Source organism: Danio rerio, chromosome 24 (assembly GCF_052040795.2).
Source record: "Danio rerio strain M-AB ecotype USA chromosome 24, GRCz13ab, whole genome shotgun sequence".
Classification (NCBI taxonomy): Eukaryota; Metazoa; Chordata; class Actinopteri; order Cypriniformes; family Danionidae; genus Danio; species Danio rerio.
The window spans coordinates 30,290,419-30,313,858 of NC_141044.1; the positions used below are offsets into that span (position 1 = coordinate 30,290,419).

The window sequence follows — 23,440 nt, forward strand, 5'->3', positions numbered from 1 at the left end:
GCAGAAGGTGATCTGCCAAAATGCTGTCCGTTAGCATAATATCTTTGAAAACACCTCCCCTGCTGTCCAAAGCCACGCCTCATGATAACGCAAATGCGCACCTTAAAGATGACCGTAGACAACCTACTAGATCATGTCATTCGCCAGTTAGAAAACTTTAGAGTACTTTATAATGCTATATAATGTGCAATATTTCATGTATGCAAGAATCACTGGTCTCAATCTCTCATGCGCTTTGACCTTAAGCAGCTATAGTGTTTGGCCGGCAGGGTGCAGAAATTACACTTATCAAGCAATACTTACATACTATTTCAGAGTGAATATTCAAAACAGCATGGTACACAATATAGGGAACGCGTCACAGGCTGTCATTGTTCAAAAATGAACCAATGTTAATATAAAACCAACTTCACCTCAGTAAAGCAGGCTAGGCGTAATAGCACTTTTTACTATTTTTTCTTGTTAAACTAAATAAAAATCTATGTCATCGATGCTGTAAAAGGTCCCTTATAAAATTGAAAATAGACGCATCAGTTTTTCACATTCAGTGGCTGAACAACACGTCCGTGCGTATAACCCATTCATAAAACAAGGAAATCTACATCAGCTTTGCATGACTAAAATAATTTTAAAACAGAACATTACCTGTCTAACAGAAATACTTTAGTCATGGTGTCATCCTTCCTCCAGCATGCAAAAGTAACTATAATATTGATTCAGAATTTTAAAGTTTTGATTCAGCATTTGTTTTACTTTAAACATTACTATTGGAATGAAAACAAAAAAATGTGTCTGAAGACAATCACCTACTGCACCTTTAACCCTACTAATGTGTCCTTGTCATCTTTACAAATGCACTCACCTTCTGTTTAACACCTGTTAAAAGCCTTGTAACAATGAACTGAAAAAAATTTTCTTCACCCAGTTATCTAAAAATGAATGTATGATCTGATGCAGTCTAATCAAACAGAAATAATTAGGTAATACTGGAAAATTTGACTATTTGGCAATCCCCCCCTCTCAAATTTTAAAAAGGAAAAAATAATGGTAACACTTTATTTTGATGGTCCAAATGAGTATAAGTAGACTGCCTGCTTAATATCTGTTGTTACTGCTCCTTTAACAGACATTTAACTGACTATAAGAAACTGCAAGTTTCACTTACACTAACCCTAACCCAAACCTAACCCAAACAGTCTACTTATAATCTACTGAGAATTAGTTGGCATGTAGATGCAATGTAACTTAATTAAACAAACAGACCATAAAACATAGCTGTCCTATTTTCCTTGCCCCTGGCTTAGTTGTACTGTAAATGGAAAGCACAAAGAAAATATGCAAGTTTTTCTTCCTTTTTTAATTAAATAATTTTTTAATTAATAACTTTTTACAGCTGTACCTTTTGCAAATTTGTATTTATTTTTTTCTGTATTGCTGTACAGCCTAATATGTGTTACTTTTATCTATAATGTTAATTTATTTATCTTAATAATATTATATATTTTTATTTGCGTTTTGCCCTAAATATTGTTTTTGATGCAAGAATATATCATTTTATTGTTTGATTCAGAGAGGAAGAAAACATGAACTAATATGTTTTTTGCTACTAGATTGGAACAGTTGATGTTTTGTAATTCTGTGCATTTAATACTGTAACTCTCTACCTAATATGCATCGATAAAAACAGAGTTAAACTAAATGTTTTATAAATCTGATGTGTAAATAATAATAAAATTTTTTAAAATCAGAAATAACATTTGTAACACCAAATGTTTAAATATTTTTTTGCACTACAGCAAATGTTGACCTATCAGAACTGTCTTGATAAGTGCTCAATACATGAATTCTCTGACTTTTAATATTTCATTTTCTCAGCGAAAATCCAAACAAATAAGTCTCAATCAAAGCAGACACGCACCCATGCTCTGATTCTCATCATCCTGGTCGATAAAAACGTGATCCAGGACAAAGTTGAGCAGTTCATTCTGCAAAGAGCCATCAGGATTAAAAACCAGCGGCTGCAAACCTTCTCGACCGCCTGAGACCAATTGATGACTGAAGATCATCAGGAGGTCACACAGCAACATGAACGCCTGTGAATATAAAACGGACTGACTTAAAATACATGCTGGAACATTTACATATACAATTTAAGATCTATAACATAACAAAAAAACAGAACTGTAGGATGTATATTTTACCTGCTCTTTGACTGGAGTGTTCACATTAGACAGGCACTGTTGGCAAACTGCTAGAAAAGACTTCACCACTCTTCTTAATGCCAGAAGATCATCCTGAAATGTATGAAATGCATGATTTGCAAAGAAGGTAAAAAAAATTAAGACTTCTGGACTATTTTTGTCATCTGCATTTATTGGTGTGTACCGTACCTTTGATGGACATCCTTCAGTGATTTTCACCAGCTGCCACAGGATGGAGTAATGAGAGCACTGAAGAGCCTGGACAGCGATCTGACCACAAGACAATAAACAAGAAATTATTCAAATGTCACATCATGCGTCAGAAACCATTTTATCATGCTGATCTGGAGCTGAAAACTATTTCTGATTATTATCAATCTTGAAAATTGTTGTGCCGCTTAAAATTTTAGTAGAAACACACCTACAATTTTTATTTTATTATTTACACAGGACCATTTATTCATTTATTCATCCGGGGTTGCCACAGCGGAATGAACCGGCAACTTATCATGTTTTTATGCAGCGGATGCCCTTCATGCCACAACCCATCTCTGGGAAACATCCAAGCACACTCATTCCAACTCATCCACTACGGACAATTTAGCCTACCCAATTCCCCTGTACCGCATGTCTTTGGACTGGGTGGATAACCGGAGCACCCGGAGGAAACCCATGCGAACGCAGGGAGAACATGCAAACTCCACACAGAAAAGCCAACTGACCCAGCTGAGGCTCGAACCAGCAACCTTCTTGCTGTGAGGCGACAGCACTACCTATTGTGCATCTGCGTGCACAGGACCATTTAAAATATAATTTTCTGTAACATTATTTCTAAACCCTACTATGGCTGCATGATATTAGAAAAATCTGACATTGCGATATTTTGTTTTTCTGCGATATACTGTATCTAATTATACAATCCCAGCAAATGATTGAAAAGCACCATCTGAAACAATATGTTCACACTTTATTTTAAGGTTCAATTCTTGGTTTTAGCAAGCCTTTATGACCTTTGCTTCAGTAAACTCCTGATTTGTATTAAATGTAAATGTATTAATTAATGTAAATTAGATGTGTTAATTTTGATTTATTGGGATGATCACGCATTACATGTAATAAACAAACTACAAGAATAGATAAATGCAACAAAGCAAAGGTAAAAGTGAAATAAACAGTGCATGCATTATGGTTTTGCATACGTAAACGTCAACTCAATATTGCATATCTATACGATGCAACTACTGCGAATGCACACATTGCGATATCGATGCTAAACAATCTATCGTGCAGCCCTAAACCCTACTATCAACTTAATGCACCTTTGCTGACAAAGTATTCATGTTTTTAGAATCAATCAAAACCAAATCAATGTCTATTTTCAACATTTTTGAATATCTTAGGCTCACCCAGGCTGAATTCATCATAGCAGATTAAACACACATTACAGAAAAAGCAATATTTTTTATAAATAATAAACTTTAAAATAATAAAAAAACTATTGAAATTGTGAAAACATTGCCATTTTAAAGTTCACTGAAAATAAAAAACTAATTCTGCTACTAATTACTTACCTCATGTTGTTTCAAATCCACAAGACTTTTGTTTGTCTTCAGATGAAATCTGAGAGCTCTCTCATTCTTCATAAACAGCAACATTCCCTCATTTTCCTTCGGCTTACTGCCTGATTATCAAGGGTTGCCACAGCAAAATGAACAACCAACTATTTCAGCATATGTTTTACACAGTGAATGCTCTTCCAGCCGTAACCCAGTACTGGGAAACACGCATACTCTGGCAAGAACTCATACACTATGGCTGATTTTGTTTACCCAATTCACCTATAATGGATGTCTTTGGACTATAGCAAACCGGAGCACCCGGACGAAACCCACCTGAGCACAGGGAAAAAATGCAAACTCCACACAAAAATGCCAACTGGCCTAGCCTGGACTCAAAACAAGGACCTTCTTGCATTGAGGCAACACTGCTAACCACTTAGCCACCGTGCCACTCAAGAGAGCAATATTCCAGTCTTTCAAAAAATACCAAAAAACATCTTCAAACAGATCATATGCCTTCAGCAGTTTAATCGGTTATGAGAATTTTTTTGTGCGCACAAAGCAAAAATAAAATTGTTTTTCAATGGTTTCTTTTCATTAGTGTCAGTATAGGGTGCACTTATTTACACCAGAGTGGGTGAGTGCGTGCCCTTGAAAATATTAAGATTGATCCACTGAAGGCATATGATTTTGAGGGTGTTTCTAGACTTTGAATGATGCTTGACCATTGCAGTCTATAGGCAATGAGTGAGAGCTCTCAGATTTCATCCTAAATATATCATAATTCCTTTTCCAAAGACAATCAAAGGTCTCAGGGATTTGAAACGGCATGGATTTTCATTTTTTGGGTGAACTAACCTTTTAAAAGTTTTTACGTAAAATATTTTGAATGCTGAACTTCTGATCCGTCGATCCCTATGCATGTTTACCTGCTCTGGCATGGAGCCCTGCTCGATTCCCATCTTCAACAATCGATAGCAGTTTTTGAAAAGGTCCCACTTTGTAAGGTCATGTGCACTGGAAGGCATACAAAACAAACCTTACTGCTCTGCAGACATTCATAAACACTCATAAACACACGGAAAACCACTAGAAAACCTCTTACTTATGGAAAGCAGTGAGCTTCTTTAGCGTCGAAAGAACATTATAAATGTCGTCATCATCTGCTTCTTCACCCTAGGAAAAAAACATGAGAGAATTTACTTTCAAACACATAAAAGCCATTTACTAATATCAGCTATGTTTTTTGCTGGTGCCAAATATCAAAAATAAAAATGCAATTTGCTGTGGTGAGAGAAGCTGCGGGAATCTTTTCTTTATTTAATAAATTACTCGTGCCTCAGAAGACAATGCCGGCACACAATGAATGCATGGTGGTGTTTGTAAGCGTGAGACGTGGAGCGTAGAAGCTCTGGACAGGACTGGAATTAATAATATAATAACACTAATACTGTAATGGTTACGGCATTTTAGAATAACCAAAACAACATTTTAGATGTTTTACATTGTGGTCAGCCGCTTGGTTTGTCCATTCACACACATTTTTATAATCACATGATTTCCTATAACAAAATCACATGACTTTAATGCACATACTGGAATTTAAAAGTGTTTCCATTGTAGTTTATACACATTTTTTCTTATCGAATAAAAGGTTTATCCTACTCTGTTATGTGTTTTCAAAATGTATGCACATCTTCGCATGTCCATCAACCGGTTATTTATCCAAATATCCAAAAAGCACATAAAAAAGGTGGATGGAAACACAGCTTACTGATGCATAAGAAGAAAAGCATTGAAATGGAGCCATTTGTCCTACCTCCTGCAGCAGGTCTTCAACAGAGTGAGCAAATTTGTCCGTAAGCTCGTCGATGAGTTGACTGCGAGCGATGTCTACGCGGTTCATGATGGTGTATTCTTCACTGCACAAGATGCTGTAAGTCTTGCTGCAGGCCTCCAGAACCTCCATCTCAGCGTGTTTCTCCACCACCACCCGGATCTGCTTCAGCAGGGCGTCCAGATGCTAAACAGAGATATAAAAAAAAATCTAGTGCACATACTTGAGCGGAACACATTGTCTAGATTTTTAGGAAGTCAAACAGACCTTTTCCATTCTTCCTGAACTGTAGACCTCAAGATCGAAATATTGAGGGATTTGAAGGAGATTCGCCACCTTTTCTGCATCAACCTGGTACTGAAGTACAAAAGCAGAATCAATGTGAAGGATTTATTTTTCCTAGAACATAACGTTCAGAGGATATTTACACCATCACAAGCTGAAATTAATTTGTGCTTTTTAATCTATGTACAGATAAAGTCAGAATTATTAGCCCACTGTATATTTCTCTCTAGACATAAGTTTTAATGAATAATTGCTAATAACTGATTTATTTTATCTTGGCCATGATGACAGTAAATAATATTTTACTATATTTTCAAGATACTAATATTCAGCTTAAAGTGCAATTTAGTAAGACCTTACTAAGTTAATTGGGCAAGTTAGAGTAATTAGGCAAGTTATTGTATAACGATGGTTTGTTCTATAGCCAATTGAAAATATATATATTGCTTAAGGGGGCTAATAATTTATACTTTAAAATGTTTATTAAAAATTTAAAACTGCTTTCATTCTAGCCAAAATGAATCAAATAAGACTTTCTCCAAAAGAAAAAATATTTTTAGAAATACTGTGAAAATGTCCTTGCTCTGTTAAACACCATTTGAGAAATATTTGAAAAATAAACCAAATCATTTTGACTTCAACTGTATGTATGTATGTATATATACTGGCAATTTTTTTTATTATTGTTAATTATTTCTTATTTAGACATTTAAATGGTATAAGTCACTTATACTCACAAAAACTGCACTAATAAACTATTATTATGAAATATTTTTACAATTTAAAATTTCAACCTTAATATTTTTTCTTCTTTTCTTTAGGATTTTTTGAAGAACAAAGTTAAAAAGAAACAGCATTTATACAAACATGAATATATTTGTATTATCAATAATATCCTTATGTTTTTATCTAAATTTTTACCAGTTTAATATGTTCTTGATTTACAAAATTATCAAATTTAAACAATTTAAATAATAATTGATCATATTCACACACACATTCATATTTGTAAAAGCGACTGGATACGCTTTTCAAAAAAAAAGAAGAACTAAATGGTATCATGCCACAATGAACACCAGAAGTGTGGACAGCTTTATTCATTAAAAATAGAGTAATCTGTTAACTAATTTAATTATTTGTTAGTATTATTTCCAGTAAGAGTTGTTTTTTATTAAACCTGCATGTTGTGAGGGCATTCTTCTACTTCTTGGATCATGCTTACACTGTCAGGTCTTGATGCCCAATTCCAATTTGTTGCCTTTATCTGATTTTTTTGCCTGTTCGTTAACACGTTCTTTTAATTGTGACCCATTTCCGATTCATGCGTTTACACTTGCCATACAATCTACGACGTCACACATGCAAAAATGCGGGTTCTAGCATCTGCTCCACACTAGCGACGATGGAAGAAATTGTCTTTCTTTTAGCTCTGTGAAATATGCGAAGTCCGCACAACTTTAAAATGATTTGGATGCAGAGGCGGAGAAGGAGGGAAAGGGCCATCATCGCAGCTTGCGCCTATGGTTTAAATATGGTGTCCTCCACCATTCAGAGGAATTTGTGGGTATGAGAGAGATCACAGCTATCTCTTGCAAGTTTAATGACGTACAAAACAGCATGCCTCAATAAATCCGATATGCCTGTTTACACGATAGTCGCATTGTCACATATCCGATTTTTATCTGATTTAGTTCCACATATGACGGAAACATATAGGTCATAGAACAGATCCGATCAGATTTGGGTCACATTTAACTGCCAATGTAAACAGGGCCTAGGACTCTGACGTTACCTTTGAAAGCAGCATAGGAAGAGCAACAATCAAGTGTTCAGTCAATCTGTTCTTATCGTCAATCTGGGTCTTCTTCTCTTTGGCCGTGAGCACCTAAGAAAAGCACACAACAACAAACAAACTTTTAAAACCTAATTTCCTTCAGGTATCACCATTTTTATTCACAGATTTAAATCACAGCTATCCAGTCAAATGGGTTTTCAAAGAAATTTGTTGAAAGTGGACGAGTTCAAAACCTTTTATGCACCTATATTTAGCATCGTCCACTTGCGAACAGATACATCTTGATGTATGTGGTGTGTTTAATAATATGTCTTACCCTCTTTCCTGTTCCTCTGCCCACAGGCGGATGAGCTTCTGCTGCCTGTCGGATGGTGCAAACCATGAGCTCAATCAAAGCGCTCTCATGTCGATCTCCCAACACTGCAACAAAATCCACAATCAGACAGGATAATGAGCAACACAGAGGTACAAGAGTCACACAAAAAGATCAGAAATAATGGTGGGTTGCTGTACCCTCTTCCCCCTGCACAGGATCCTCCAGCAGGAGCTCTACCATGCAATCCCAGTCTTTGAGCAGATCATGTGAACTGTCCCACAGACTGTCCACCAGGTACGCCGCATGCTCGTGAAGCTGCCATAAAAAAAACGAAGGTTTAAATGGGCTTTTGAAATGCATTTATGGTTTCAAATGGATTTCTTCTATTAAAAATTTAACAAACAGCTTGTTTGCTACCTCAATGTACATTACTTTAAATGGCACCTAATCCTTTTTTACTAAGAAAATATAAATTTAAAACAAAAGCAAAAGGAAATCAAATTAACGTTTGGTAAATACAGGCTCGAGCTTGCATACAAGCCATCAAAAATGGCCAAAATTTTCTCACCTCACTTTCCAGGAAGAAAAGCACCAGCATTTTTATAAGGTTCCCATTCGGGCTGTTTCGACCTCGTCTCTTTGCCAAAGCCTCCTCAGCCTGAGGGTCATGTCTGCTGAACAGCCTGTAGCCAAACACAACCAACAGCTCATCAAAAGGTTTGGAGAGTTTGGCGTGTTGTGGTCATGTTTAAAATAGTAAAGCAGTCAATATACAAGGTCATTCATCTCACTTCCTGTGAAGAAACTCTCCAGCTGCCACAGCAACAGGGCGATGAGCTGAATATACTAGATGATAGACGTTCTCACAGTCTTCATTAGACAGAGCATCTTCACTACCACTACAGGAGAAAATAAAACAAGGAGAGAGATTTAATGATGCGGTAAGACAGGGGTGTCCAAACTCAGTCCTGGAGGGCTGGTGTCCTGGAGAGTTTCGTTCCAACCCTAATCAAACACACCTGAACCAGCTAATCAAGCTCTTTCTAGATAATACTTACTGCAAAATCAAAGTGACTAGTCTTATGGCCTCAACAGCCACATCATACTCTTTATCCAGCGTCATGGACACAATACGGTCCTAAGAGAAATTAAACCGCATCACAATGAGTCCATTTGAAAATGACAGAAATGTTATGGAACCAAATTATTAAAAATAGTTCACGTGTTACCTTAAATCGATTGGTGAAGAGCTCAAGTTTGGGGTAAAGTTCTCTGTTGGTGTAGAGAGTCTGAAGGGCTTTTAGACACTTGAGTCGAACTTCACCTTGCTGTAATGATTACATTTTACACCATTTTATTAACCAAGACCAACAATATTACATTTGTTGTGTGTGATAATAACTTATGAATAACACTTACTCTGTCATGTAGTGTCCAACCCACGTACTTTAGATAACTGTCATTAAGAAAAGCATCACTGTACAACTTCATCCAAACACCAATCTCCTCTATACAAATAGCTCGGATTTCTGCAATGGCATCCCTGAAAAACATTTTTAAAGAAAACGACATCAAACCCAGAGGAAAAACTTCAATATAATGACTATGTTTGTGACTATTTAAAAAAGATTTTTATTTATTTATTTATTCATTTATTTTTTAATCGGTTTCATTTTACAACTAAAGTCAGAATTATTAACCCTCTTGAATTATAAGCCCCCTGTATATTTTCCCCCAATTTCTGTTTAACACGAAGAAGATTTTTTCAGCACATTTCTAATAACTTATTTATTTTATCTTTGCCATGATGACAGTACATATTATTTTACTAAATATTTTTCAAGATACTATTTAGCTTAGTGACATTAAAGTCGTATCTAGATTGAGCAAGTTAGGGTAATCAATGTGTATTGAAGGTTTGTTCTTTAAACAATCAAAAAAAAAGGGGCTAAGGGGGCTAATAATAATAATAAGGGGGCTTATTATTATTTTACCTTTAAATTATTTAAAAAAAAAAAAACTGCCTTTATTCTAGCCGAAATAAAACAAATTAGACTTTCTCCAGAAGAAAAAAATATTATCGGAAATACTGTGAAAAATTCCTTGCTGTCAAATAACATTTTTGAAATATCTGATAAGAAAAAAATATATAATTTTGACTTCAACTGTAAATGATTCACTAATAAACTATTAAACATGATTCAAACCTGTTCACACCTGCTATCAAGATGTGTTTTTGTTGATCTGATCACAAGTAAATGAAACAAAATACAGTTGTAAACAGGCTCTGAGAAGTTTAAATTGTTTACTTCTGACCATTTTCTCACATAATTGAAAATGCATTTGGCCTAATTAATTTTGTAATTAGATTTACCCTCAAAACAAATCAAGTGGACAAAAAAAAAAAGTTAATACTCCAGTTGTAAATCAAACAATGTGTCTCCCTTGTCCAGTTGTGATCCAATCAACGAAAACACATCTTAGTCTGAACTCTTCGCTCTGCACTTACACTGCATTATACATTCCGAGCCGGAGTACGCTTACGTCATCGATGATGTGACTGTTCAGTTTAACAGGAAGAGAAGCTTCCTGTCTCACTCAGCACAGTGGACATTGCTTTAGTTATATCATTTTGTATTATTTTTAGTGGCCGATGCGGTGACGCAGTGGGTTGCTGATTCGAGCCTCGGCTGGGTCAGTTGGCATTTCTGTGTGGAGTTTGGATGTTCTCCCCATATTTGCATGTGTTTCCCCCGGGTGCTCTGGTTTCCTCTCCTCCACAGTCCAAAGACCGTAGTGTAAGTGTGTGAATGAGTGTGTATGGATGTTTCCTAGTGATGGATTGTAGCTGGAAGGGCATCCACTGCGTAAAATATATGCTGGATAAGTTGGCGGTTCATTCCGCTGTGGCGACCCCTGATTAATAAAGGGACTAAACCAAAAATAAAATTAATGAATTATTTTTAGTAATTTGGGATAAGTGACGTGAAGTCAAATATTTTGCGGAATCTACCACATATGACGCTCATAAATTATAAACAAAGTCCTCGTGCAGCACGTATTCGGAGGTTTGCTGAAGGTGGCAGCTGTCGTGTAGTATGGGGGTTTGCGTCTTTAATAAACTATGATAGTTTGCATTCATTGAACAGTAAAAATGATTAATAAAACCATATGAAACAGTCCATTAAAAATTACATCGCATCTTCAGTTTCAGGCTCAGGCGTGCTTTGAACTCACACTACAAGTGTACCTGTGCTCTCTGGCACAGGGCTGGCCAACTGAACCGTGCTTGGGCACGATTCGAAGCACTCACACTGGTCAAACGAAGTGGGAAACGAGCCCGGGCATGGTTCAGATAGCCTAGTGTGCTTAAACCCTTAATATCTTGTGTAAACACCTTTTCTGAAAAGCATATAACATAGAAAAGTAATTTGACATAATGTCGTTATTTGTGTACAACTCACCTGTAACGGTGAACAAAAATACCCTTGAAGATGGAGTTCATCATGTTCTCAATCTCATCTTGGTTTTCTTGAAGCTAGAAGATGAATGAAACACAAATTGAAAACTAGATACAGGAGACAGAAATGCAAAATTTCAGCAAAACAAAAAACAAACCAACATCCCACCTCTTTCCTCTTCTCCAGCAGAAGTTCCAGCTTCTCGTTGGCTCTTTTCCCTGCAACCTTGTTTCTTTCAGCCTCATACTGCCTCTGCGTGTTATCCTGATTGATGCTCAGGTTCAGAGCAACATTTACCAGCGCTGTCATCAGTTTCATTGCTGCAGGGGAAATAAGACGCATGACAAAACTCAATAAACTCAACTGCGGTGTCATGTAGAACTTACAGGGTCACAAAACACTAAAGAGTCAAACATCGACATGAAAATAGTCTTTCCTTCGGCTTAGTTCCTTATTTTTTTTTCCACAGCTGAATGAACCGCCAACTATTCCAGCATATTCTTTAAGTAGCGTATGCCCTTCCAGCAGCAACCCAGTACTGGGAAACACACATACACTCTTGCATTCACAAGGAGAACATGCAAACTCCACACAGAAATACAAACTGGCCCACCCGGGCCTCAAACCAGCAACCTTCTTGCTGTGAGGTGACAGTGCTAACCAGTCACGGTGCTGCCCTCATGAAAAAATATTATAGTAATTTATAGTAAAAACTATAGTGTTTTTAAACTATACTATAGTAGCGTAATTAATTAATGAATTTAAATAATCTGTTGTGGTGATTACGTCGTTTCAATGGTAACACAACATCTAAAGCGTATTACATTACAATACAACCCAGTTTGCTGGCAAAAGACAAAAAAAATACAGTACTTATTACAATTTATCAGTATAATCATATTGCAAAAAAAGGCTGCTCTTGATTAGTTTTTGTCTTGTTTTTAGTCCATATATCTAAAAAAAATTTCAAATCAAGATGCAATTTCTAGACCAGTAAAAAATATTGTCTCGTTTTCAGAAATAACTCAAAACTATGTGAGATTTTCCTTAAAACAAGCACAATAATCTGCCAATGAAGTAAGCAAAAAAACTGGATTTGCTTTGAAATAAGTTTATTTTTCTTACCTCAGTAGCAGATTATTTAGCTTGTTTTGGGGGACAAACACATTTAACTCTGACATTTCATTGAAAACAGTAGTTTTTTCCATGTGGGCAGATATGGGTGGCACATTGCATATATATATATATTAAATAGACGTGTCCTGCACAATTCTGTAAACTAATGGGACTCATCAATTTTATGACATATGCATTAATTAAGAGTCTCTGCATGACTGGTGAGTATGCATTTACAGTTTGTCATCTGATTTTTATTCATGAGAAAGGACTGATTCTATCCAATTAATGCAAACTTTTATGATATATAATAGTGAATGTATTATGATAATGCAAAATATGAGATATAATTTCATTACTATAGGATACAGGTGTCAAACTCAGTTCCAAAAGGGCCGCAGCTCTGCACAGTTTAGTTCCAACCCTAATTAAGCACACCTGATCAAACTAATTGAGTCCTTCAGGCTTGTTTGAAACCTACAGGTAAGTGTGTTGGAGCAGAGTTGGAACTAAACAGTGCAGGGCTTCGGCCCTCCAGGAATTGAGTTTGACACCCCTGCTATAGGCGATACAGGACAACATGGTATCTGTGCATGCAAAAAATCTGCAGATTTTCAGCCCATCACCGAGTCTGATAAATTTATATTTATTCAGTTTTTAAATTAATTTCAGTAATATTATTAACTAATATGAAAATGTTTATATAATTTATTTACAATAGTATGTAAAGTCATATTTTCTGTCTTTTAGTAGATATATTATATGAGAGACTTGCTTTATTGACCAAATAAGTGAATCTATTTGGATTTGCATTGTAAACATTAAATAAAAGTAAAAAATGTATCTTTTTATTTTATATATTAAGTATTTAGTTATGAAACTCCCAAAATCATTCTGCATAAATCAGCAGATTTTTTTTTTTTTTTTTTTTTTTAACAAAATTCTCAAATGTCACGAGATCTGTCTGGCCAGATTCTCTTACTATTCATAAGAAAGTATGTCTCTTTTGACTATATGTTCTTTCACCGTCTTCATTTCGAAAAAAAAAAAGGAAAAAAACATTGCTTTAAATAGAAAGCTTAGAAATTAAGAAGTTCAGTGGATTATTTAGATCAGGGGTCACCAACCTTTTTGAAACGGAGAGCTACTTCTGGACTATCGATTTATGTGAAAGGATACCAGTTTGATACACATGAATAATTATTAATATTCATCTATGTAAAGACACTGATCATGTTAATGATTTCTCACAATAATTGTCAACAATGATATAACAAGGTAGGAAACAGATAAATATTGATACTCAACACTTTATTTCTATAAATCTCTGCAAGTATTTACATTTTGAAATGATTACTTCTACAATATTTTCACTAGCCACTAACAATTTTTAACAAATCATGCACTACAAAGTACCATGTTTGTCAATCAATTGTGTAACATAAATCAACTTTCAGAATTTACTGAAATTATCACCAAATCTACAGCATTTTTAACATAGCCCACACTCTTCTGACCATTGTAGTTGCCTGGAGTTGGACATTGGAAAGAGTGGAGATTATATTTGTTCTAGTCTTTATGCACAGTTTTGCTCTCCTGTCTGAAAATGCCTTGTTTTCTAATCAAAAATGTGTAGCTCTAAATGAGTCTTCGATTGTTTTTTGGGAGTTTTCACCGGTCTCTTGAAAAAAGACAGCTGTTTTCAAAAACCTTCCCTTAGTTTGCAGAATTTTTCAACTTATAGTGCGCTGCACAGTGGGTAGTTAGCATGGTAAAGTTAGCTTGTGTGACATGTTCTGAAATGTCTTTCATTATTGAGCTGCTTTGTCTTCGCCAAATAAAGTAAAAAAGAACTCTTCCTCCTATTTACTGTGAAAATTACGTTTTTTTTCTGCCATGTTTTCAAATCATCTCTTCCTCTTTCCTGCACCATGTTGGTAACCCCTGATGTAGATAGTAACGAACCTCCCCATTTTTCCACACTTTATCTTTTCACCCTTTCACATCTGGCAACACCCCATTTAAAATCGGATGACTGAAAAAACGGAAAGGTTCATGACACTGTAAATTCCAAGAAAAAGGCACTGACCTGCCAGTGTGCTGGTGTGTCTGAAGGCTCGGACCTGAGAGTCTGAAAGTCCAGTGAGCAGAGAAATGACCGTGTCCATCATGTACTCATCGTAGATGATGCTGTATTGACACTGACGGATCAGAACCATGATGAACTCGCAAAAGTTATAGCGGAACTTCTTCCACTGAGGTCCTGTCATCGTGAGAGGGTAATCACCGCTGTCCTGGATTAGACAATTAGAAATAATAATTAACAGAGAATTTAGGTATTTAGTCAGTGAGAAGATAATAATAAACCAACCTCATCAAACTCTTCTGTCATTTTCCTGATTATTTCAGCATTCTGCATGTTCCTGAACATCTCGATCCGTACAGTGCCTGTGATAATAAGACATTGATGTGTTAATGTGATTGACAATGTTCATTAATAGCATTTATTTTAAATGAGAAGTTAGGACACACTTTACAATAAGGTTTTTTTTGGTTAATGTGTTTACTAGTATTAAATAAAAACAAACAATAACTGTGCTGCATTTATTAATCGTAACTGAACATTTTCTGCATTTTTAACATCCAAATTTGTGCTTTTTAATAGGGATGTCACTTGATCGGATATTGGGCTTGATCACACGGTTTCAGACTCGATTGGAATCGGACGTTACTTCCCGATTAGGACTCGAATATATACATATTCTCATTATTTTTAACACATCTATAGCTATGCAGTGGCACAGAGTTAGACCTCTTTCTTGACTTTAAACAGAAACAGCAACACTTGCGACATGGCATCACTTTGTTGCAGAGACGCTATTAGTTAAATGCCGGCAAAGTAGAATGCGGAAGCAACTTGAAGCGGAATGACAACATTGCCATAGCAAACTGTGAGATATGTAAACTTGTGATTGCATGCCAGGTATTTTAAATTGAGGTGCTCTTTGTTTTTATATACGGTTTTTTATTTAACTTTTTTTTTTTTACCTTTTTCAAATCCAAAAGTGAAGAATGGATGATATTTATTACTTTATTGTTCAAGCTACCTCACAGAAGTGCTTTGTTTTCTAACAGAGATGTTGAATGTTAAAATAAGGTTAATTAAATAAAAAATAAGGAACATCCTGGATCGGTTTCTTCGCTCTTCTTTATTCTTTTATATGTATTAATGAGGTATTGGAACGGATTTTGTTATTGGTAGATACTCAAAATCAAATGCCCCTTTGTAATTCTAGTTAATGCACTGGAAGTTAACACAACTTTATTTTCATCAACATTAACACAGATGAATAAATACTGTAATAATTGTATTCTTCATGTCAGTAAATACATTAATGGAACCTTATTGTAAAGTGTTATCAAAATTACTGTCATTTTTTTATCAGCTTTATGTCTTCTTGCTGAATACAAAATATATTATGGCCCTAAATATTTGAATGGTACAGAATTATAGTTTCCACAAACTTTTTTCATTTGTTAAAAAACAAATCATCATATCAGAATGATTTCTGAAGGTTTATGTGAAGATACAAAGAAGACTGGAGTAATGAGGTTAAAAATTTAGCTTAATTATCACAGGATTAAACCACATTTGAAAATATATTATAATATAATATTTCAAATAGTGTTCTATTAAACATCATTAAACAGGCTATATGCAGGAATCCTAAAGCTAATTTCAATACTTTTTAAAAACTTTTAAAGACCTTCTCAGAATATTTAAAGGCCTCATCGTCACTTCAAGATCTAATTGGTAGCAAAGCTTTAACTTAATAAACAGTTGTCAATAAACAGCTGAGCAAAACTCAGATAAGCGTGGAACTAACAAAGCTTGAAAGAATAAATGCCGTGGTTGTTTACAGTGACAGGCTTCAGCCACTGTTTAAACTCGTCTTTCTCCAAACTTACATTTTCCCATTTTGCCTTTAATACTTTTTAAGACTCTGCGGACACAGTGTTAAACATTATTCACACTGCAAAAATATTACTGTAACTTTATTTTAGTTCAAAAACTTACAATAAGCAAAACTTTTATAAACCCAATAATATATATTTAATTCCAACCCTAATTATTTGAATACTGCAGTTTATAATAATGTATGAATGTGTAGGGTTTGGTTCTGTCAGTAAACAGAACCCCTTATTTAAGAATGTTAATGTATCCAGTATAATTATTTGATCTTTTCCAACCCTAATTTGATTAATGACGACTGAAAAGTGCAATTAATTTGGAACAGTATAGTGCAGTTTTTCTCAACCACGTTCCTGGAGGACCACAAGATCTGCACAAATCTATGTCTCCTTAACCAAACACACCTGATTGAGATCATTAGCTCAATAACAGAGACCGAAAGACCTGTAATGGGTGTGACAGACAATGAAGACATCCAAAACATGCAGTGTTGGTGGTCCTGCAGGAACGTAGACGTTAAACACTGGTACAGAGAAGTAGAAAACAAAACTGACCTTTGCAGCCAGAACAATGAATGAAGAAGTTGATCAGATCCAGCAGAGCCAGGTCTCGGTCTTGCTTGTAGGATTCAATCCAATCATCAATGACCGACTGGAAACATTTGCAAAGCGAAACAACAGTCACAAAGCAGCACACAACCTCGAATAGACAGAAGTACAAAAAAAAGACATATGTTTCACCTGCATGGCACTTTTGCCTTGTTTGACCACCTCAAACAGAGTGCTAGGGTCTGTGCCCTCTCCATTCTGATGGGCCACTCCATTCGGCCTCCTCCCGCCTTTATCAACCGGAGACCTTCTGGCCTTCTTATTAGCCGCCTGGGGGAAGAGAAAAAGAAATTAGGATGAGTGCATGTATTTGAGGTTCAAATAAACAGTTTGTCTGATTATAAATGATGCTCTTACTCCTTGTTTTCCAGGCCTGCCTCTCTTTTTCTTGCCTTTTCCCACCTCAGGATCATCCAGCTCACTGACGCTTATGGCCAGACTGATGGTGTCACCTTGACCGTCATTTGACGAGTCCCTACACAGAGCAATGCACAGAGAGAAAGTTTTGAAATTTTTGCCATATCAGCTTCATATTCTATTTAATGGCAAAACCAGATCAAATTGAAAACACTTCAATTTGAATATCACTTTTTTTTATAATAAAAAATTATAACACGGAAAATTTATCAACAGCAATAAATAATACATAAGATAAAATGCGTAAATTGAGCACATTCTATTAAATGTAGTCAAATATTAATTACACTGCAAATATATTACTAATTAACTTTAGATTAATCAAAGACTTTTAATTTATGTTTAAAACAGATAATATTAATAGTTTGTAAAAATCCAACCCCCGAATATTTGAATGCAGAGTTTCTGCAGGTTTCACCAAGTTAAATTTAGGACTTTAAGACATGTTTGAAACTATTATGATTAAAATTTTCAAAATGCTAAATTTTTTTTTGGAACATCCCAGTTAAAAAAAGATTTTCACTTGCCCTATCAAAAAAATAAAATAAAATTGATTTTATTAATTTTTGAATATTTCCATTCACAAACCCTATAACCCTTACACCAACAATTGAACAAAACATAGCTGTCAAATACTTCAGTCTAAAAAGAATAATAATAATTTAATAATAAAAAATGTAGGTCTTTTAAGAGAACTTAAGTAAACATAACTGTAAGTAATTAAAGGCTTTTTAAATCAAAAAGTTTTTTTGAGAAGGATTGTTTGTGATTGTATGGGTGTTAATGGCCAGATTGGGTAGCTATACATGAACAATCGAAAAGAAAAAAAGAAAAAGAAAAAAAAGAGCTGTTCAAAAAGATTTAAGACCTACAACGCAATATTTCAGTATATTTAGGACTTTTTAAGGTCTAACATTTTGCTTTTGAGATTTAAGACATTAAGACTTTAAGAAAAAAATGTTGTCAGATAAAATTAAAAATAGGGCACTTCACAAGTATATGTTTCACAAAGCAATGCATAGTTTAATCGCACACACACAAACGAGAAAGTTGTCCCAACATTTGAACATGATTTACTTACTGTAAAACAGGGAAGTCAGAGTTGATCATGTTGAGTCTTCAGACAAATCTAGAGCTTTCTAGAGATGAATTTGAATGGCTTAAATTCTCTGCGATTCTTCAGTTCAGCCCCAGAATGCTTCAGACCACATAACCTGTGGATTGAAATTGAAGTGTGTGTTAGATTAAGATTAAAAAACGTATAATTATTAACAGATAAATTAAAAATTGACATCAGTAGCACCTGGTAACATTTGAACATTTTTAAAATTATTTTAGTTGCATAATAAATAAATATGCAATGCAAAGTCAAATCTAAACTAACAAACGAATAATTAAATAATTTTACCAAATAAAACTTTAAAACAATCATTTTTCAAATAGAATTTTTAAATAACATTTATATATTACATTTTTCCATGTAGTTTACGTAAGATCTATCGTAAATATTCTTGCATAAATAAATCATTTATTTATTAATATTTACATGTATTCATTTATGACAATATTTTACAAAGTTAAACAAATTAAAATAAAAAATATATATTATATTATAATTATAAAATATATTTTTAACAAATATTACTATTCTAAACCATTTGATTATATTAATCCCAAACTAATGACATCACACAACCACTAGGGACAGTACAACCCATGCTTTTTCATTGAAACCAAAAACCAGCACCAGAATCACAAAAATAGCCAACGACTCAAATAAATGGTTATTACGGATGCATTTCATTACAACAAAAAGACATTTGTATTATATCACCTCTACCTGAGGCCAAAATATCACACAGCATTTGACAAAAGAAACACTGCCATTAGGGGGCATCCCAAGCATGGCTTTTTCCCTGTTGCTGTAGAAACAGCAGAAACTGAGGCAGATCTGATGGCTAAACACATTTAAGTCAACTCGGGATGGGATGTTTATGGATCTAAATTAGATCAGGGTATATCTCTGCGATGAGATAATATGAAAAGCAAATATTTCCACCCCTGACTGATTTAAGACAAAGCACTTGGATACATCTTCACAAATGATTTGATCTTAACCAACACAAGATGGCTCCCCACCCCCAGAGGAGACTTTCCACACCGTAGTAATAGATGTTTCAGTGGATACTGAGGGTTCAAATGCACTTGAATTGCTGCATGTGACCGTGAAGCAGGCGTATGGATGACGTTCAACAGGAAAGCATGCTGGAATTCCCTTAAAGAGAAAACTGTGGTCATGCTATTCTAACTGGACATAAGGAGAAAATAAGACGTCTTTGCATCTGTAGCGTTCCCCTCCCCCACACACATTTTGATATCTCAGTAAATATGACCAGGCCAAAACTCTGGATTCCTGATTCGGAACAAAAGACAGTTGTCAAACTTAAGAGCACACCAGAGATGCGCAGCACATGAACAAACAGATAGTGATTAAACTTACAAAATAAAAAGCAGAAAGTTTATACAAGGTGCTTTTTTCCTGATGAGTAAGCAATAACTGTAGTATGTACTGAGGGCAGAGCGTAGAAAAGAAAATGTCATTTACACCTCAGCGAGGAGGTAGGTGACAGTGAAGAGAGCTGAATCCTTTTGGGAATGCAGAAATATGAATGTCAATGTCAGCAAAACACTACTGAGGAACATCTTAAATGGATTGTCGTAAATTAATTATTTGAAAGCACCAAAATATTCAACAAATTTACAAAAGTTAAGCGATTTAAAGAAGCGGTACAGAATTTTTGTAGCATTAGAATTAAACTTTCACACCAATTTCTATTTCTAATTCATGTATGGGGCAGCACGGTGGCGCAGTGGGTAGCACTGTCGCCTCACAGCAAGAAGATTGCTGGTTCCAGCCTCAGCTGGGTCACTTGGCATTTCTGTGTGGAGTTTGCATGTTCTCCCCGTGTTGGCGTGGGTTTCCTCTGGGTGCTCTAGTTTCCCCCACAAGTCCAGAGATGCGGTACAGGTTAATTGGGTAAGCCAAATTGTCCGTAGTGTATGAGTGTGATGGAGAGTGTATGGGTGTTTCCCAGTGATGGAAGGGCATCCGCTGTGTAGAACATGTGCTGGATAAGTTGGCGGTTCATTCCGCTGTGGCAACCCTAGATTAATAAAGGGGCTAAGCTGAAAAGAAAATGAAATAATGAATAATCCATGTATTGTTATTACCGAACAGGTATCCTCATCTTCAAAAGTGGAACTGCCTTACAAGCAGAGCCAGACGGCATCTGTGGACTTTTTTGTTGCCATTTCAGCACAGTATTTGGCTAAATATCCACGAATAAAAAGAAAATGTTCATTTGCAAAATGTATTGTACATAAATCCTCTAAAAATGTACCTATCATTTAATAATATTCATTTTATTTCTTTTAAGCTTAGTCCCTTTATTAATTCAATAATATTACTGAAATTAATATAACAATTGAAAAAATATATATTTACACACAATTACACAAGTAAATAAATAGACTTAATGATAGACTAAATAATCTCCAGATTTCAGCAAGCCTGCAGAATGTAAATGTAAAGGTAAGTAATCTCCGTCATTTGGCAGTAATCTCCGTAACCACCCAAGACATGGTTGCCAGGACCTCAAAACAAAACATTTCCAAATATTCCCAATAATGTTCCCAATAATGTTCCTGGGGGTCCCTGCATATTTACATTTACATTTAGTCATTTAGCAGACGCTTTTATCCAAAGCGACTTACAAATGAGGACAAGGAAGCAACTTACACAACTATAAGAGCAACAATGAATAAGTGCTATAGGCAAGTTTTAGGTCTGTAAAGTCTAAGAAGGAAAGTATTAGTAATTTATATATATATATATATATATATATATATATATATATATATATATATATATATATATATATATATAAAGCATAATACCCAGTTAAATCTGTGAATTACAAAAATCAATAACTACTCATATGTAAAACATCCCACCCTTGTTCTGCAGGAAAACAGAGTTCTTGGCAACACTGCCTTAAAATTTGTAACAATTTTTAATAATGCAGGTAATATATATTTAAATAAAGAAAGACAATCCTATTCAATTGTTTTTTAAATTAAATATTTTAAATCAGAAATAAATTTTGTTGTGGAAATTAATAAATAAATAATCTTAGCAAAAATTAATAAACTAAATAAAGCTAAGCTAAATAAAAAAAAAACTAAAAAAAAAGTTTAGCCAAATAAATAAACTAAAATAAATAACAACTGGTTATTTTAACAGTGCTCCAATACCTCCCAGTCATTTTTACAGTATACTTTTATGGCTTTCCCATATAATATTCCTGATGCCAGTTTTAATAACCACCTGCAGTCAGCATCATGCAAAACTTTGAATAACAGTTAATCACTCCAAAAATGCTCTCAGTCAGAAACAATTAATTTATTCTACCAGTAAAAGTATCTAATGACACTGGGGTTATAAATAGCTGTTTGGCTAGTCATGTGATATTTAAATGACGGCTCCCATGAAGCGACCCGCTGCGTATTGAATAAAACAGCACGTAGTATTAGGCTACTTATCTTATGTGATTGTACTTCCTTATAAATGCATCCGTATAAACCTTTTCCCTTTAAAACAACTTAATACAAGTGAAAGCATTTAAACCTTTAGCATGAAAGAACATAGATCTATTCAGAACACAATCAAAAAGGTGTGCACAAGATCACAGATTAAAGTGTTCATGTTGTGACGTCAAATTGGAAAAAAAGAAGTGCACAGGTGGCCATTAAAGGCACTGCTCAAAACAAGCCCTGAAAGCAAGTCAATGGATCAGTGAATGTGCTAATGGGCCTGCAGCTTGTCCATCGAGCTGCTAGAGCAAGCAGCACAGATTCATTAGAGTCTAGGGACACACTATTAAATGCTTTGCACTGTATGATCACAGTGAAATGAGGCTATTCTTGGCACCGCCTGGGCGAGATGCTTTTAAATCAGACCAATTATGTCTTTTCCGCAGCGTCTGATGATGGTAACCGAACTGGCGATTTTCAATGTTTACGCACAACAGATTTCCTTCAAATTACTCAGGGCTCTCATAGTTGAATCAGTAATGTGAAAAAGACACTCTGAATCTCAATATGCTTCAGTCTGCTGTACTGAAGACTGTTCTGACCACTTAGTGCTGTTTGCAGCATGCAAAAATCTCTGATAGCTGCATTTCATGCGAAGATTAAATGATTTTGTTCAATAAAAGCACCTCTTATGCTCACGCTACATAATAATAATTTACTGCTAAAACATCTAACATGTAAAAATTGAATTATCATAATAGACATCAAATAGTATAACTCAGGGGTGTCCAAACTCAGTCCTGGATGACTGGTGTCCTGCAGAGTTTAGTTCTTACCCCAATCAGACACACCTGGGCTAGCTAATCAAGCTCTTACCAGGCTTTCTAGAAACATCCCTGTAGGTGTCTTGAGGCAAGTAAGAGCTAAAATCTGCAGGACACCGGCCCCAATAGGTCCAAGTTTGGACGCCCCTGGTCTAACTCAAGGAACAGCTCACCTAAAAATGTAATTTTATTACCTTCAAATGGATCCAAACCATTGCAAGTTTCCTTTTTCTATTTGACACAGTTATTTTAAAAACAGTTAGTGTTATCTTATGTGTGCATATGTTTGTATATACGTCATTTGTCCATTCATTTTCTTTTCCGCTTAGTCCCTTTAATAATCTAGGGTTGCCTCAGCGCCAACTTATCCAGCACATGTTTTATGCAGCGGATGCCCTTCCAGCTGCAACCCAACACTGGGAAAGTATATACGTGATATTTGACCGTATTTTTCA

General features: G+C 35.1%; 1 protein-coding gene across 1 annotated transcript in view; it reads right to left on the bottom strand.

Annotated features, from left to right (window-relative positions):
• The window catches only part of stag1b (STAG1 cohesin complex component b), a 47,661-nt gene that overhangs the window by 15,937 nt on the left and 8,284 nt on the right, over nt 1–23,440 (bottom strand). Inside the window, exons 2-24 of the mRNA XM_087309643.1 lie at nt 18,650–18,782; nt 17,509–17,626; nt 17,284–17,421; nt 17,098–17,194; nt 14,942–15,018; nt 14,660–14,864; nt 11,623–11,774; nt 11,458–11,531; nt 9,413–9,536; nt 9,223–9,321; nt 9,052–9,131; nt 8,785–8,892; nt 8,562–8,676; nt 8,191–8,308; nt 7,994–8,097; nt 7,675–7,767; nt 5,865–5,954; nt 5,580–5,783; nt 4,866–4,936; nt 4,690–4,777; nt 2,391–2,471; nt 2,202–2,294; nt 1,919–2,093 (exon numbers count right to left, since the gene is read on the bottom strand). Coding sequence (XP_087165769.1) covers nt 1,919–2,093; nt 2,202–2,294; nt 2,391–2,471; nt 4,690–4,777; nt 4,866–4,936; nt 5,580–5,783; nt 5,865–5,954; nt 7,675–7,767; nt 7,994–8,097; nt 8,191–8,308; nt 8,562–8,676; nt 8,785–8,892; nt 9,052–9,131; nt 9,223–9,321; nt 9,413–9,536; nt 11,458–11,531; nt 11,623–11,774; nt 14,660–14,864; nt 14,942–15,018; nt 17,098–17,194; nt 17,284–17,421; nt 17,509–17,626; nt 18,650–18,678 — 2,533 coding nt within the window. The 5' untranslated portion in view covers nt 18,679–18,782. The remainder of the gene's footprint in view (nt 1–1,918; nt 2,094–2,201; nt 2,295–2,390; nt 2,472–4,689; nt 4,778–4,865; nt 4,937–5,579; nt 5,784–5,864; nt 5,955–7,674; nt 7,768–7,993; nt 8,098–8,190; nt 8,309–8,561; nt 8,677–8,784; nt 8,893–9,051; nt 9,132–9,222; nt 9,322–9,412; nt 9,537–11,457; nt 11,532–11,622; nt 11,775–14,659; nt 14,865–14,941; nt 15,019–17,097; nt 17,195–17,283; nt 17,422–17,508; nt 17,627–18,649; nt 18,783–23,440) is intronic.